The following is a 16,611-nucleotide window of genomic DNA, read 5'->3' as shown; positions in this document are numbered from 1 at the left end:
GGGAAGGTTGTCACCAAACAAGCCGCGAGAGCTTCAGGCCACTAGGCAACAAGGCGGAGACACGCCGTCCTTTCCCCATTTGGCAGCCAACGCGTGAACCGCGATAAGCTTAGTTTGGCGTGTTTCGCAAGCTCTCGTGTGCATGACTGCGGTGCGCTCGAGTCGAACTCTGACCAACACACCAAGTCATGCATCGCGTGCATAAATAAGAGCTATTTGATTTGAAGAATCACCGTCAATCATGGCAAGCTGGGCTGCCCTAAATGTGGAACCCGACGAGGGTATCGAGGATGAGGTCGACGATACAAAAGAGCTCCAGATTGAAGAAGCTCTCAAACTTTACTACAGCGCCCTCAAACTTCACTCCCAAGGACCTGAGTATTACTCGCAAGCAGCGGAGGCTTATGAAGCTCTACTGAATTCAGAAATCTTCAAGTATCCTGAATCCCTCTCTGACTTCAAACGACCCGATCTACCAGAAGCGCAACCTGTTGCCGACGAGACTATCGCTACAACCGACACCGTTGGCGAATTCAATGTGACAGACTCTACATCAAGCCTCTTCCAAACCCTTTATCTATCCTATAAGAACCATGGAAAATTCATCCTCGATTCACTTCGCGAAACATCGAACAAGGAAGCAGGAACTACAACAGGTGCCGGACGAACGATCACGAAGGCCACGAAGGAGGCCATCCAGTCCTTCGCAGAAGCGCTCGAGCGCGATGACACAGATCTCAACCTATGGAGACAAAGCGCTCGGCTCGGCAGCGCTCTTCAAAGTTATCGGCTGAATCGCTTTTGTCTCGAGAGCGTTCTAGCTGATGATGATAATCGCCTAGAAGTACGATCAACACAGCTGGGACTTGAAGAGATATTCTCAGAGGAACGTTTACGAAACACTCTTCATTCGTTATTCGACGAGTTATCTGCGTCTCAGATACCAGTCAAAAGGCAGAAGAAAGCTCTCGTCAAGTACCTCAAGCCGCACGCCGACTCGTACTCATATCTTCCCGCGCTTCCGCCCAACCTTGAAGTTTTAGCATCTTCCAGGGGCCCGCTGGCTTTTTCGACGTCGCGCAAAGTGGTTGAACCTTCGAATGCAACCTGGGCAGCAACTGGCGCAGCTATTTTGGGCGCACTCCTGGAGGAAGAAGATGCTCCCTTTGCCGAGCGGCCTAGTAAAGCTATCGGCATTTCGTTGCCACATCGAAGCACGCCAACACCCGAACACTCCACTGTCATCAATCAAGCGAAGGACATTCCCCCGGCATTGACATCAAGTGTCAATCATGACGACGTGGATATGTTAAAGGAAGATGAGAATGGATCTGTGGCAGGTCAAGTTTCTCGAGATCAAGCAAAAGTTCCGTTACCCGAAGACCAATCCTCTATCGATCAAAGTGCAGAGAAACAGTTGATCGAATCACTAGAGCGACAATCTGTTCGGCAACCCGACACACGCGCTCCCGACGATTCTGCAAAAAACGAAGAAACAGATGTGAAGTCTCCATCTCGTGCTCGCAAACGGTCTTGCGCATCAGCTGTAGCCGAGGAGCAGGTCGAAGGTGGAAGAATAAAGAGCAGAAGGACCAGAGCGAGGGAGTCGAACGCCGACGCTCTAGTTCAACAAGAAGATGTTGCCTTCGACCAAGACAAATACTTCACAGATCGACTCGAAATTTTTGCGAATGCGGATGAGTGGATGTTCAGCACTGTCAATTCGCTATACTCAAGGGCAGATATTCCCTCTCCAGGTACCATCGAGGATCTCAAATGTAAGGTGGCCCATGTAAAGGATTCAGTAGGAGGCGTTTCAGATCCCGAAAGTGTTGGTATCATGGACCTACAGAATATTTGCCGAGCTTGGAACGATGAAAAGTCTCGCTTGTCGCAGCAAAAAGATGACGGATCCTCCCTGAAAGATGTTCGATCCAGCAAGTCTGGACTCGCAGTATTTCTGGAATATTCAAGAAGTGGCGCTCGCAAAGCTGCCGTTCATGAAGAACTGACGACAAATGAGGAACTTTACCAATTTTCGGAATCGGTGAACAATAGCTGGTTGCACCCCCAGGAAACTTCTTACCGTTGGCTCGAGCGTCTCCTCACGCCAGGCTTCACCGAAAAGGTCTCCCAGTGGCCTGTTATGACATCGGCTTACACTTCGCTTTTATGGCCTCAAGACCTCAAAGAAGTCGTTCTCGAAGTGATTCTGCATGAGGATGCGTTCATTTTCGAACGCATGGGCGACTTGTTCTCTGAAACCGAACGGCGTGCCCTAGAAAAGTCACTAGAATCCTGCTACCAATATCGGCCGAGCGATTTCTGTGAACTCGAAATCATGCAATCCATGTATGAAATCCATTTGGACATTTTTGCCTCAATGGAGATCAACAGCGAGGACAGTCAGGGTCTCTTGAAAATTCAGAAAGATCGACTCAATAGGTGGGCTTTGCTTGCTAGATCGGCTTTGGATATACTTCTTGACTTTTGCCCGTCGCAGGAGTGCCGCCAACATCTTGCGCTTCGTCACATGTGGGCCTCAGTATTCCATATCAATCTAGTTGGCGAGGCCGAGCGAGAACACATCTTGCTATGTTTCCAGGACTTGAAACTTACACTGCAAACTATTGGCGATCCGCATCTTCAGCTCCTCAACAATTCGGTCATGGGGGAGCTATCGGTCACTACTGTTGATCAAGAGATGCTCAAGCTCAAGTGCATGGACTTCTTTGCCAAAGTCTTTAACCCCGAAGATGAGGACCCAGTCTCGCTCATAGAAGCCATAGAGCCAATACTCGAGCCTGCTGCAACTGAGACTCTCGACTTTGATCATTGCATTGACGAGACAACGGCTTCCTCCACATCTAATGAGATGCGTGCATTCCTTGACCGGGGCGATGCACCCTTGCGACTGTTCCTGTGGCGCCGGCTGCAAGAAGCCTACCAAGCTATCGACTACCCACCAAAGGTAGTCTCATGTCATCTCCGGAGTGTCGAAGTGGTAATGAGCACCCTGGAAGATGAAAAACACCTTGGGGAAAATAATGGTCAGCGTCAACTAGCCTTGATTGGCTGGCTAAAGACATTGAACAACATCATGGGAAAGATCATTCAGCTTGTTTTCCAACATGGCGAGGAGGCATACGACTGCATAGACATGGATCACCTCAAATCGTCCATGTCAGCCATCACACGTCTCACCCGGCTGCTTCATTCCTTCGTTCTGTATGAGGACTCGCTTCGAGTCGGTCAGGTTTCAGGACCTGAACTACGTGGCTCACTTGCCAAATCCTTGGAAACTTTCAAGGAAAGAACTCGAGAGCTTTATGTGCGCTGCTGGATTGTACAGTACACGTTGTTCGTCGAGGCTATGGCGCAGAACAAACATTGCTTCGATGAACCACTGGAAGACCGCATTCGCATTCTTCGTTCTGTCCACAATGCCATGGGCGTTCGTTGCATGTGCCGATACTCGCAGAAACGCTTTCTAAAGCTGATGAAAGGGGAACTGCTGGATTTGCAGACAAAAGGTGACTATGAGCTCGACATTTACCAGGTCTTACTGGACCTACACGGCATCAAATTCTCGCCTTACGACGGAACAACAGACCACGGATGTACGCCAGACAAGTTGGATCGTCCTACTGCAATCAAATTGATCGACATTGTCATGAAACAAGCACAAAACATGAATATGAAAGATCTCTCCAAATCTGACTTGAAACTGACGATCGAGAAGATGCAACAAACTATGGTTCCACCAAAAGCCTCATCTTCGCCTCAGATGTCCTTCAATCGACGCGTCTATCATGGCTACGTGAAAGCACCCATAAATCCGTCCTCTCTTCTTCGCGCTGTGCAAGGTGTTCTAGAGCTCACAATGCTTGTGGTTCCGGGCGAAAATGCACAAATAGCTGCAAAAGGCTGGTACTTCCTCCTGGGTCACTTCGCCCTTTCAAGGTTCCGGTCTCAAAAACGTCTGAGTCCTGGCTCGACTGCAGAGCTTGATGATGCAATCCACTTCTTCAGACTGGACATAGACTACGGCTCAGGCCGATGGGAAACTTGGTATCGCCTAGCTCAAGCATATGACTCCAAGATTGACGAAGAGATCACATGGACCGCAGAAAAGATCAACAACAATAAAGGCGATTTAGTCACAAGCCAGCGATACGCGATACATTGTTACGCGATGGCCGTGTCTACAGCGCTGAGATGCGCTGAACCAACGAGCGAGACCCGAGGCATTCTGTCTGATTTATACACAGACTTCGGCATTCGGCTTTATGCCTCATCTCGTGAGCCGCTTTCTATGAAGGCCTTCAGTCTTTCAGATTTCTCCCGCCATTTCAGCAGCGAAGAAAACCAGCAAATGTACAAAGGGCGGCCTTTTAAGGAAATGTCCCTATACTCTGTCTGGAACTTCGCCTCCAATCTACTGAAAAGAGCCCTAGCTGACAAACCCAATCGTTGGATGTAAGTACTGCGGCTGCTGGCTTGCACACTAAACTATTGACGTGAGCTGACGGCATAAAGAACACATTATTACATAGGAAAGTGTTTCTGGAAAATGTTCACCTGTGATGAAACAATGAGAACAACCTCGAAGCGGGTCGAGTTGCAAGATGTTCTGCACGCGTTTCGTGACGCGATTTCTGCTCTGCCAAAGCGAAAGGATTCTCGCGCAGATCCTATTTTCGAGCCGCACTTCAAACTCGTATCTATCGTCCAGAAGATGGTCGATCGAGGTACAATCATTGTAAGTCAGCATTCTAAATAAGCCTCTCCACGTATTTGTGAATTTTCTAACGTTCAAGCAGCCGACGAAAGCGAGTCAAATTTTGCAAGCTACACCATGGGCTCGAAAAGTGAAGGCACCTGAAAATGATGAGGGATGGAGACCTTACATACTTGAGGTCATCAGAAAATTCAAGACCGCTGATAAATCCAACTGGCATCACCGCATGAGTGTTAAGGTAAATGCTCGCATCCCCATGACGTTTCAGAAACATATTACTCACAAATTCTAGGCCGCGCATGTCATTTATGATGACGAGAAGAATGCAACGGCCGCAGCTGCAGCCAAGCAAGAGCTCTCGCAGATCTTCACACGAACTCTAACCATACAGGTCTGGCGACCGGAGTTTGAGCGCCCTGGGCGACATTTCGTCTACACAACGCGTTACGTCTACTTCTTTATCAGTCTACTTGACCAACTGGATGACCGCGCAAATTTGGATCAGCTGCTCAGGCGTGTAAGAAAGAAGCATGGCGATTTCATCAATCACGGGAAATTATGGGAGGATGCTTGCTCCACGTACATGAAGATGATTCGAAGAGCAGCAGGAATCAAAGAAGGTCACGAAGAATCCGTCTTCAAGCCTATTGGATGGGAAGAGTTCTCAATGAAGACAGCCCGCCTGGAAGCTCTACCACAGCTGACTCCGGACAGTCTGCCACTACTTGAGCTTGTCCGTGACTCATTTGAGCTCAAGAAACTTAACAACAACTTCCTGAAGGTGACAATATTTGAAGACCTCATCGCTGATCTGTATGCGCGCATCTACGAATTGAATCTGCCTTCACTGAATGACCAGGCCAAAGAGGAGAAGAAAGAGAAAATGAAAGTTGATCACCTTCTCATGGCAGGCGATGGCAGTGCAGAGACATCTGAGCCTGCAGCTTCCACTTCAGCTGCAGATACTCCGGCTCCCCGCGGCAGAACCAAGGGAATCGCCCGCCGGGATATCCAGAAGCGTGCGGACACAATTGTCAATCTCAAACTCGGACCTCGTGCTGCGCCAAGCAAATTCGCTGCTACCGCCGATGCAGACCAAGCTGCGCCAAGTCATTCAGGCTCAGGCTCGGGCTCTGTACCAGGCCCCACGTCTGCTCCTCGTGGCCCCGACGGAGAGCCGGCTGAGGTTGGAGATCACGATGATGCACAGACGAATGATCGGAATAGTCTGAACGATACAGCCGACGAGAGTGAGTTGAGTGAACTTGACGAGAGCAAGTTGGACACAACGCTCGAGCATAAATCAGTTTTCTCAAAGCTTCTTCAAGATGAGGTTGGAGATGGAGAGACCGAGACCGAGAATGAGGGGCCCGACGAGGGTGAGATTGAAGGCGACGAAGAGGAAGAGGAAGAAGAAGATGAGGAAGAAGAAGAGGGAGTCGAGGAAGGAGAGGAGCCCGCGGAGGGAGAAATCGAGGAGGAGGAAGGCGAAGACAATGAAGTAGACGAGCAAGAGGAGATCGCTGACTCGGATACCGAAGAGGGCGGAGAAAACGACCATGTCGATGAAGGAGACGACGACGAGGTTCAGGAAGACGTGGTCGAACCTTCCAAAGGCACGAACAAGCCCGAGAACGAAGATGCAGAGGCCACTGATGAAGATGTCGGCAAGTCCGACGACAATCAGTCGGAAACCGACGAAAAAGAATTGATTGACCAAGACATGGACGACTTGACCCATGATGAGATTGCCGAGACGCCGGAGGCTATGGATGTCACACCATGAATCATCAGGGCAATCGTTGATTTTGAATCTCCTTCGGCGCCATTCTGAGAGGGAGTTAATTTACAGACGGGGTAAGGCGTTGGAGCAGTCCCTCAAGGGTGACCAGGTGCATCTAAAAGTTAACCGATGCCATACCAGGATCGTGTTCCATTTTCTCTTTTACGAATTGCTATATCAGGACAAGGAACGATTAGAACCACAGTTAATCAAATATTAATATCCAGCCAACATAATAGCTTGACAAGTAAAATACACTGCACAAATCTGGAATCTCTGACTGTATTTAAACAAAAGCAGAAAGATGTAAACGCCGCTACAGCTGCCCAGGGTGTATCACAAGAATCCAGAATACTGCTCCAAATTGAAGGAATCAGGTCGTAAAGTCATAACAAAAGCCCATCGGAGACAGGGTCCCTAGATCTCATTTTCTGGCGCGAGATCCCACTTGCGTGTGGAAATCTTTCTGAGTTTCTTGCCAGGTGAAGCCAACTTGGGCACAGGGGATGGTACGGAGAACATGCCATCCGTGATATTGAGCTGATTCACACGTTGAATAGCGTTGTCAATCTCGCTGCCTCGTCCCAGACGATTAATGGCCCCCTTGGGTGACGACGGCGCATGCTTCGCGCGCGGCTTGCGCGTAGGAGACTGCGAAGACATTTCGCGTTCCATTGCAGCCAACCGGCGGCGAAGCTGCTCATTCTCGTTTTCCAAGTCCTCAATCCTTTCATTGGCGGACGGTTCAGGATCCTCGTAGATATTGAAACCACGCGAGACCAACTCAACTTTCTTGTCCACGAGCTCATCATTTCGGCCGATCTGGAATCAAATTTAGTATATTGAGACTCTGCATTGGTCGTGTTGAAAAACAAAAGTGACTCACCTGTTCGTCCCATGCTGCTTGCCAACGCTTTCTTTCCTTTTCCATCTGCTCGTCCATATCGGCCCAGCACTCCTCGCGCACCTCCTGTTCTATCATGACGCATCGATCCTCGGCTGCCTGTAGTTTGATCTCAGCTTCCGAGCGCGCCATCTCCTCTTCCGCCAATCGAACTGCAAAGTTGTGACAGTCTTTGGTCAACCGAGCAATTTCGGCCATCGCACGTTCAAGCTCCTCGGCTAAACCATCGTCTAGCGAAACACGTCCACTGGTCGATTGGTTTCGCTCAGACGTCGCGGAAACGATGGATCCTGCTAGTGATGGAACGCGCGGAACAGTCACCTCGCGTGCTAGCGCTGAGTAGCGAAGAATCTGTGATGTAGCATTGTAATCACCCAACGGATCAGCCGTGACGATCATGATCGCCTTTTGCGGATACTGCCCCCGAGACATCTGGTTTGATGATGGGAACGAAGAGGAGAACAAAAGCTCGGTGAGCTTGCATTGTCGATATGGAACAAGGGCCGTCTAAGTTCATTAGCATGTAATCTACTCCTCTTTGGATGCAACACGACTCCGTACCTTTATGCCATCCTGGAGGTTGCTTTGCATCTGCAAACATTGTCCCAGGTACATCAAACTTTCATTGATTTTGCCAGCCTCGGCGAGTGTTGCTCCGGCTGTCTTCGCAGTCCTTGCCCGCTCAGAGCCTGGCGGGTGTTAGCGTTTGAGTAAGCATGGCGGGATGAAAAGGGCACCGGTACCTGCTAGATCCACCACAGTCAAAGTATGCCCTGTCCAGCTCGTTTCTCCGTGTCGCTTCGTCACCATCTTCTTGACCTCGAGACAGAAAAAACCATGGCTCCGCGAGCTGACACTGTTCGCACCGGTCCCTGTAACCTTCCGCTCAGTCAAACCAACGTCGAGAATGGCCAAGGCCTCTTCGTAGCTACTGCAGGCGATTTTGCGGAGACCTGCGACCAACTTTCTGTTTGGGGACCCCTCGGTTGACTTGAAAAGCAATGGTCGACGTCGGTCTTTGTGAGCATTTCCGCGAGACATGGCGTTACCTTGGCTGGCAACAATTGATGGCGACAAGAGATCGAAGATTCGGTCATTGTAGACCTCATACATGGACACAAGTACCACATATTCAGAGTTTGGGCTCAAGTCTATAGTAAGGTGGCCAACATCAGGGAGTCTTGGGCTCGTCACTGCGCGCTCACGGGGTTGACGACGGGGAAATAACAGCGCAGGGGCAGGCTCCTTAAAGACGGAAAATCGTGGTTTAGTAAAGCGATTCTCCAATGGTTTTGAACGAGTGAAAGGGGTAGGGGTGGAATATCCAGGGGAGAAAATCTTGGTGGATTGCACCCTTGATGGTGTGGCAGAGGGCTTTCCGCTCCAGTCAATGGGAGTGTAGGTTTCATCACCGCATGGGTAACCTGAATCCCCGCGAGTTGGAAAGGACACAGGGTAGCTGGATTGATGCTGGTGCTTCACCGGACTCCTCTTCTGGGGGCTCAGGGGTTCAGGGCTCCGTACCGTTGATGGGGTGTTCGCACGAGATGGACTCAAAGGTGTTGGTGCTCTGGAACTGCGACCGGCGTTAGGCTCGCCATAGACGGCATCGAGAAAGGACTGAGCGGAGAAAAGCTGGGCCTCGGAGTGGTCGGATGTGGCCAAGGACGCGAGTATCATGGGGCTTATAGTCAAGCTCTTGTTCGTCCTAGCCATGCCGATGGATTGGAAGATGACATCCAGGGCCATCTGCGTGATACCGCGTTCTGATTTGGAACCAAGGATGGTGTGACTCTTAAGCGCGGATCGTAGTCAGTACATATGGGTCTCAAATGAACAGACAGTTGGCCATACCTTGCCACTACCGGTCACTCCCAGCGTGGCGACCAGTCCATCACGACCCTCCTTCAATACCCCGCGAACGATTGACTCCATCCCGGTGTCTTGAAATACATTCAACTGAGTCGCACGCTCTTCAAACACTTTCGTGAACCCGAATTTCTCAATTGCGCGTTTTCGTGTATCATTAGGCGGTTGGAGCGTGATATGGGTTGGCGCAGGCGCATAATCTTCTTGCTCATCTTCTGAGGCCTGTGGAGCTTCGACGGCGATGAATCGTTCGTTGTCATCATTATGCGGGCTCATGGGAGGCCTCAACCGTAGATAGACCTGGAATAAAGATGATTGAGGAGGTTTTGTCGACATTATGACTCTGGTCGCTCAGTCAAGAGCATATGGCGAGCGTGCAGAAGTTGGCCGCTGTAAGTCGGGTTGCCTCTTGGCCGTTGAGCTGAGGCAAGACAGTAATCGGTGTCATTGAGCCTTGTTACCCGTTCGAGTAAGTCTCGTGTTTCCCCGGCAACGAGACTCTACCGAAGACCAGCAGACAGAGAGTTACAAGGCCGGGCGGGTCAGACCCACCCAACTCTGACCGCGCTGAGCCTCTCATTGCTGGAGTCGTTTGAAGTCTGTAGATGGAAACCCTGGCTGAACCATCAGATGGCTTTACCGAGTGAGAATTGGAGAGGATGTCAAGTGAGGTTCAGACAGAAGTGGGCCGTGACCCTTGGAGGCACGAGCTGATCCAGAGTATCGGTCCTGCCTGGCACAGCCATGATCTCCTGCAGGACGACTCGATGTACCGCCATCTGACATGCAGGTACATCACAGGTAACTACCGAACACGCACTCCAGGCCGCCTCACTTTTACATTGCCACAGAAAGATTTAAGCCGGACTGGACCACGAGTAGTACCTTGGCGGTACTGTGATGATGTGATCTGGTCACCTTATTGTCCGCAGGGTCGTTTTTCGATCATGCCCAAGACTGCTCATAGATCGACGTCAGTCAATATTCTTTGCAATTTCCGTCGAGCGCGGTTTACGAGCACCGGGCGATACACACCGTGGAACCAAAGTTTGGGATGATCAAATGTAGATCGTCGGACTTAGATTGACATCAATGGCTTCACGAGATCTTACTCGTTAGAATATACTGAGGGCTTTGCAGCGCCTTCAAATGCTATTCCCAAAACAGTAATCTCGTGTTGGCTTGAAAACCCTCCTGCGTGATGAACTTACTCACATCGACATAAATAACCGACAACAGCCCACCAGACTAGGCAGGCAGAAGCTATACCATTCAGAAACTAACATTGAACTCCACGAAAGCGACCTCACTGGAGATTGTTCCCATCCCACCCGGCTCGTTCGTGACCCATGGATAATTATATGCTTCCTTTCGGCATCCTCCAGCAGAGCTCACCAACTCAATACATGCAAATCTACCCCGAGTGAGAAATCACATCCAATGAAGCAAGATGCATCAATCTCGTTCATATCGTAAGTTGATCAAGCCTTTGGTGCTTCGTGATCCCGATGTGTTTTTGTTGACCCCCAATTATTCGCCAGAAAATGGGAGTCTATGGTACTATGCCCCTGATAAAGGAGCTCCCATAGTCTTTGCACTCCTCTTCGCAATTTCAGAGATTGTCCACCTGTATCAGACTTGGTATGTGCACCGCAAATGCCCAATGTTGACGATAATCGTGTCCCTCCACCATCAGTTGCAAGCCCCGGCTAAGAATCACTCTGTGATTAGGAAGTACAAATCGTGGAAAGTGACCGGTCTCCTGCCTTGGTCCGCTCTCCTTTTCGCCGCAGGCTTAGGTCGTGATGCGATCTATTGGAGCCTTTGGCCAGTGGGGCAATATAGGGGTATACATTGCAAGTACAGTGCCACTTCTCGCTGCACCGTAAGTAGGATTCTATCTTTTTGCCAAGTATTTGCGGTGCCAGTTCCTTACGATTTAAAGGTTTCTGTTGAAGTCCGCCATCATGATGAGCACTGGAGGTGTCTTGACCTGCTTGAAAACTTTTCCTCAATGCGCATCCGAAAATGTTACTAAATCTTCTGTCTCATAGTCCTGTCTATGAGGTCACCTACTACCTTATTCTCGGCCGGATTCTGTACTACATTCCATACCACTCGTCGATTTACCCTGGTCGTGTCTTCACCACTCCTTACAGTCAGTGCTGTGATCGAGGCAAGCACTGCGAATGGCGCTGCACAAGTTGCTGGAGCCGATTCTTCACCGACGAGTGTCAGCACAGGCAAGGCACTGTTGAAGGCGGCTTTACTGCTACATATCATCTTGATGGTAGCGTTTGTCACAATGGCAGGTCGCTTTCACTACAACTGTGTGAAGAATAGAGTCTTCAATCGGAAGATCAGACGGGCTCTTATCGTACTCTACATCAGCTCGACCCTCATCACTACGCGGACCATTTATCGCACAGTCGGGTTTTTCAGTACCGCAAGCCTGAAGACATCAGCCCTGTATTGTAGAGCGAGTGGTATTTCTGCGTGTTTGAGGCGGTGCTCATGTTTTGCAACAGAATTTTGCTGAATGCCTTCCATCCAATGCATTCCCTTCCTCTCTCTAACACGGTATACTTGGCCGAAGACGGAGTTTCAGAAATTGAGGGACCGGGATACAAGGACCCGCGCCGTTTGATTATGACTTTCATTGATCCCTTTGATATCTGCGGTTTGATTCTCCGGCGTGACAGACACGCCAAATATTGGGAATCGGGTTCAGCAGATGGGACGGTATCCCCTTGTGCCGGAGCCAAGGTCTAAATACCAGCCCTGGGTTTGATATGAGTCCGTGCCCCTCGAATTGTCTACTTCCATATGTGTCGGAGTTAATCTTGTATTGATTCTTTTCTCTCTGCAAGAATGGATTTTATTGAAAACCCTAAATCATTCGAGTTGTCTCGTTGCACATTATCCAGATTTGAGGGGAGAGGATGTCCCCATTTCTTCCAATTCCCAATTTTACATGTCACTTTCATCGTTTCCCAGCTCTTCCTGGATCTCCCAGCTGTATTTCGCAAAGCGACTTCTTTTTCTGATTTTCTCGCCATAGCACAAGAACAGCGGCGGTACGATGCAAAACACTGTAGCCACTATCGCAAGCACCGAAACGGCCATGTTTGCACCGAGCCCAGCGAACATCTGCCTGGTGAACAGCGGGAACGTGCCCGACAAAATCCCTCGCAAAAAGGCAACAGCAGCTGTCGCACTCGCTGAATAACTAAGGTAACTGTCCGAGATATAGCCATAAAGCACCGTATCAAGCTCAGTCAAAGCGTAGCCGACAAAGACAAGAGATAACGTTGGCGCAACCCATAACAGCCGGGATCCTGAAGCTTTGGGTGGAATGGTCCAGCCGAACCACCAAAGACCAATGGCTAAGAACGGGGCTCCGATTGCTAGTCCCATCAGCTTGTCCTCTGGTCGAATGGGCTTGCCTTGGGCTCTGCGTCTGTTGAAGATGTAGCAGTCGAGAATGCGGGTGAAGGCGCTCAGACAGGTGCCGATTCCGAGAGACAGAAATATGAGAGACGACTGGGATGCAGAGAGGCCCATTGTTTGATATATCGGCTGGAGGGCTTCGGTGAATATGTAGATAAGCGACATGGCGACAGAGATCATCATCGCTATAGTGAAGATGATGGGCTCTTGACAGAAAAGCTGAGCTGGACGAAACAAGGCGTCACGGACAAAAGTTTGCAGGTCCGGAGAATGGTCATGATTGAGAGCTGGGGGTAGGGCTGGAACAGTCTTTCGTAGCCGGTCAACCTCGCCGGTGAGTATATAGGAGGATCGAGATTCTCGAACGATGCAAAGAAGAGCTGTGATACAACCGATGACAATGGCGTAAACGTAAAACATCCACCTCCTGAATCGAGATTAGTGGCTTTTCTCTCATCCAGCCGCACATGAAGTAGTGAGCTTACCAATCCAGCAGCTCAATGATGTAGCTGCTAGTAATGGGACCAATTATCAAACCAATGTTTGACGCCACTGTCCAAAAGAAGATAACCCAAATACGAGCTTTCGAGTTGAACATATCTTCAATACTTCCACCCAGTATAGTACCAGGTACTGCGGATAGTAACCCAGCCATGAAGCGCATCACAATCACTGCTGTCAGTGAATGTGCTAAACCTATCACGAGACAGCAAATACTGCTCAAGGCTGCACTGAACAAGTATGTCTTCTTCCGACCAAATGCTTCGGACCACGGTGGAAAGACGATGGTGCCAATGGATTGGCCAAGAAGAAATCTTGGGATGATGAATTGTCAGCTTCTTCGCTATCACTTAGAAAGAGCGAGTGCACTGACAGCGTTACGAAACAGAATGTTGAGATCGTTTGATTCAGATGGAACTCATCTTTAGCCTGTGTAGCTGCTGCGGACTGCGCATGGTTGTGTGAGTTATTGACAACTTGAGCAAGGACCATAGTATTGATGAGATAAACTTACACCTGCTGTGCTGCTGGCTGTTCTGCGAATATGCAATTTACGTCAGATAAGATCAGTATTCTTGAAAGGCTTCGAGATACCAACGTACACGAATAGATCCAAAGCGCAGATGACACCAGTGTCGAATGTTTTCCTTATTTCAGACCAGTTCCGAGGGTGCTTAGGATTGTCTCTCCCCCATCGAATAAATTTTCTGTCGCATGTCAATTCGAGTTTGTGACCCTGCAGGTAGTCTTGCAAGGAGTTCTCAAGCTGTTCTGTCTTCTCGAGCAAATCCTTGTCATTGGAGAACAGTACAAGTTCTCCTGAAGAGCTGTCGTAATCATCGGCCATGTCAACAGCAGTGATAATGGGATCTGACCGATATTGTAACTGCTCGAGATTGAACAAGCAGAGCCCTCATGGCTACAAGAAGACTCATTCCTGCATTAAGTCTTCCAGCCATATCCGTTTGCTCTAGTTTGCATCTGACGCTAGAGGGGATCAGGATGTGAAGAATGCGACGTCCACCTATTGAGATATACTGGAGAATCGGCTTTTACTTCCAATTGGGTAAGACTACTGTGATGGATCCATTCTGCGTAAGAAAATCCCCGACACTCCCTTTCTAGTTGAGTCCCTTTGACCCTTTCCGATCACTTGATGTCCCACATCAGCTGTCAACTCACTCATACTGCCCTAGGAGGACAGCTCACTACTATCCTGTGATTGTACTTGCTAGGGATGAATTATCGTCGAGATACTTTCGGTGGAATGCAGGGGCTCACCTAACTCAAGCGCTTCTATACATAGGCGATCGGCCTTGTCGCGTCCTTGCGAAGCCGAAGACATTAATAGATTTTACGTGCACTATGATGTAATCATCATTTCATTATCTCCAATAAGCACTGTCCTCGTTTTTCCTTATTCCAGCATAATATAGCTAAGTCTCGGGCAACTAGGTAGCGTATCCTACCTTGCGCTGGAAAATTCTCTCGACGCTAGGCTCGGCACAGAGTCATCATCAGGTTGTTCGATCTACGCGAAGAACCCCTTTGAAGTCTGATTTGCAGCTTGATCGAGCTGTGGGTAATCAAGGTTAGATCATGGTCTGTCAAAGCTAATAGTATACTGTGGCAAGTACTGAGTTCACGCAAGGGTGTACGGGTTTTCGGAGCCTCGTAAAAGCAATCTCAATTCATGACGCGGCCTAGCTTATCCCTATATTGTTCATACAATTGGTGCTCAATTTTCTGGAACCTTGAGCGGTTGACAACCAGTACGGACAGGCAGACAGCAATCATTTGTGTTGGCACAATACCTTCATTAGTCTCCGACCTCATAAGCACAAGTGTGACCCACCCTTTATCGGTAACTATATTCACTCGGGTGCGCGGAATCGGTACCAAAGGGTACATCGTCGGGCCTGGCTCACCGCCAAGGATGTACCGCCGAGCCGTAGCGGCGAGGCCACCTCTCCGCAATATTCTGCCCAGTCGACCATCAACACAGCTCTGTATGAGCCAATCTCCAATTCCGGTCGCCTTCTTCACCAAACCATGCTGTCGTTTCTCTCAAACAGTCTCAACAATGCGCGCACGACAGTAGCCCAGGTGCTCAACTTTGCCCTGGTACGTCAAGTCTTCCCGTGAAGAACAGACATTTGGAGCAGCTCCTTCTTGTCTTGGCTTGTATGAATCGGACACTGACCCGGAGTCTCATCAATTATTAGGTGCTGTCGACCGCCTTCATGCTATGGAAAGGTCTATCTGTCGCGTCAGCTTCAAATTCACCGATTGTGGTTGTTCTTTCCGGGAGCATGGAGCCAGCGTTCCAACGAGGTGATCTTTTATTCTTATGGAATCGAAGCCCTCGAACAGAAGTGGGAGAAGTCGTGGTATACAATGTGAGTGGAAACGACCGGACGGAAATGCTTGCTGCTGTTGTGCTGATTTCGTGGCAGGTGCGAGGCAAAGATATTCCCATCGTTCACCGTGTCGTCCGAACCTTCCCTGAGATCGAGGGGAAGGCAAAGAAGGTCGTGAAGGAGGTCACCGCGTATGTATTAAGTTGGGCCAGATCCAAGATCTCCACACGCTGACCTCCAAATCGCTCAGTGATTCAACGTCATCTCATATGCTTCTCACCAAGGTTCGTTCATGTCGGAGGGAGGAGGCTTTGGCGGGTTTCAGCTGACAAATGATGCTTTTCCGTGGATAGGGTGACAACAATGTTGCCGACGATACGGAGCTGTGAGTTGACACGAGGCTCCCTGCACCTTGGTGAATTCCAAAAGTTTTTGATTGCTGACCCTCTTTACTCGTTTGACAGTTACGCCCAAGGTCAAGACCACCTGAACCGCGCTGAGGATATTGTAGGGAGTGTAAGAGGGTACATTCCCATGGTAGGATACGTGACGATCATGCTCTCGGAATACCCATGGCTAAAGTCAGTGCTTCTGGGGATCATGGGCTTGATGGTTGTGCTTCAGCGAGAGTAAACAGTCACCTATAGATGGGTAGACAACGATTTCTCAAGTCATACGCCATGCAGTCTTCCCTCAAAACTAGACAGCGAAGGAGCCTAGTACTATGCGGTGTTTCAAACAAAACACCACATACTCTCCAACAATGTACCAGCACCAGCAACTTTATTTCCAACAAATGTACACTGTACATCGTATAGCGTACGCGGTACAGTATGCATGGCCCACTAATTTGTGGGCTCATTACCTGAACTCTTTCAGTGGTTGAAGCTTATGATCTAGATTAGATGCTACTCGTCGGCTGGGTGAAGGCGCGTCAAAGCAACCCGACTGACGTCCGCTCACTCCACTTTACAAGCTAGAAGAGCTTCTAAGCTACCGCGGC

At 49.5% G+C, this 16,611-nt stretch overlaps 5 protein-coding genes across 5 annotated transcripts; 3 read left to right on the top strand and 2 right to left on the bottom strand.

The window, feature by feature from the left end:
* Positions 1–241: 241 nt before the first annotated feature.
* On the top strand, positions 242–6,527 carry hir3 (putative transcriptional corepressor of histone genes (Hir3); the record flags this gene model as incomplete). The annotated part of the gene is made up of 4 exons (XM_056931286.1): positions 242–4,479; positions 4,540–4,762; positions 4,824–4,979; positions 5,034–6,527. 4 exons carry the CDS (start codon positions 242–244, stop codon positions 6,525–6,527), a joined length of 6,111 nt encoding a protein of 2,036 aa, XP_056793317.1.
* A 414-nt stretch (positions 6,528–6,941) lies between these two features.
* Positions 6,942–9,633, bottom strand: N7539_001682 (uncharacterized protein; the record flags this gene model as incomplete). Its single annotated transcript, XM_056931285.1, has 5 exons — positions 6,942–7,346; positions 7,411–7,935; positions 7,990–8,117; positions 8,172–9,222; positions 9,283–9,633. 5 exons carry the CDS (start codon positions 9,631–9,633, stop codon positions 6,942–6,944), a joined length of 2,460 nt encoding a protein of 819 aa, XP_056793316.1.
* A 1,114-nt stretch (positions 9,634–10,747) lies between these two features.
* On the top strand, positions 10,748–12,069 carry N7539_001681 (putative RTA1 domain protein; the record flags this gene model as incomplete). Its single annotated transcript, XM_056931284.1, is given in 3 exon segments — positions 10,748–11,186; positions 11,352–11,766; positions 11,778–12,069. The coding sequence occupies 3 exon segments, from the start codon at positions 10,748–10,750 to the stop codon at positions 12,067–12,069; spliced, it is 1,146 nt and encodes a 381-aa protein (XP_056793315.1).
* A 198-nt stretch (positions 12,070–12,267) lies between these two features.
* On the bottom strand, positions 12,268–14,095 carry N7539_001680 (uncharacterized protein; the record flags this gene model as incomplete). Its single annotated transcript, XM_056931283.1, has 5 exons — positions 12,268–13,174; positions 13,233–13,562; positions 13,622–13,695; positions 13,763–13,784; positions 13,851–14,095. 5 exons carry the CDS (start codon positions 14,093–14,095, stop codon positions 12,268–12,270), a joined length of 1,578 nt encoding a protein of 525 aa, XP_056793314.1.
* Positions 14,096–15,300: 1,205 nt separating this feature from the next.
* Positions 15,301–16,241, top strand: sec11 (signal peptidase complex catalytic subunit SEC11; the record flags this gene model as incomplete). Its single annotated transcript, XM_056931282.1, has 6 exons — positions 15,301–15,372; positions 15,474–15,647; positions 15,705–15,799; positions 15,859–15,892; positions 15,962–15,993; positions 16,073–16,241. 6 exons carry the CDS (start codon positions 15,301–15,303, stop codon positions 16,239–16,241), a joined length of 576 nt encoding a protein of 191 aa, XP_056793313.1.
* Between the last annotated feature and the right edge of the window lie 370 nt (positions 16,242–16,611).

Source organism: Penicillium diatomitis (genome assembly GCF_028827545.1).
Source record: "Penicillium diatomitis strain IBT 30728 chromosome Unknown utg000002l_segment0_segment0, whole genome shotgun sequence".
NCBI lineage: Eukaryota > Fungi > Ascomycota > Eurotiomycetes > Eurotiales > Aspergillaceae > Penicillium > Penicillium diatomitis.
Note: the sequence above shows the minus strand (reverse complement) of the source record. Positions and strands in the feature narration are given on the sequence as shown.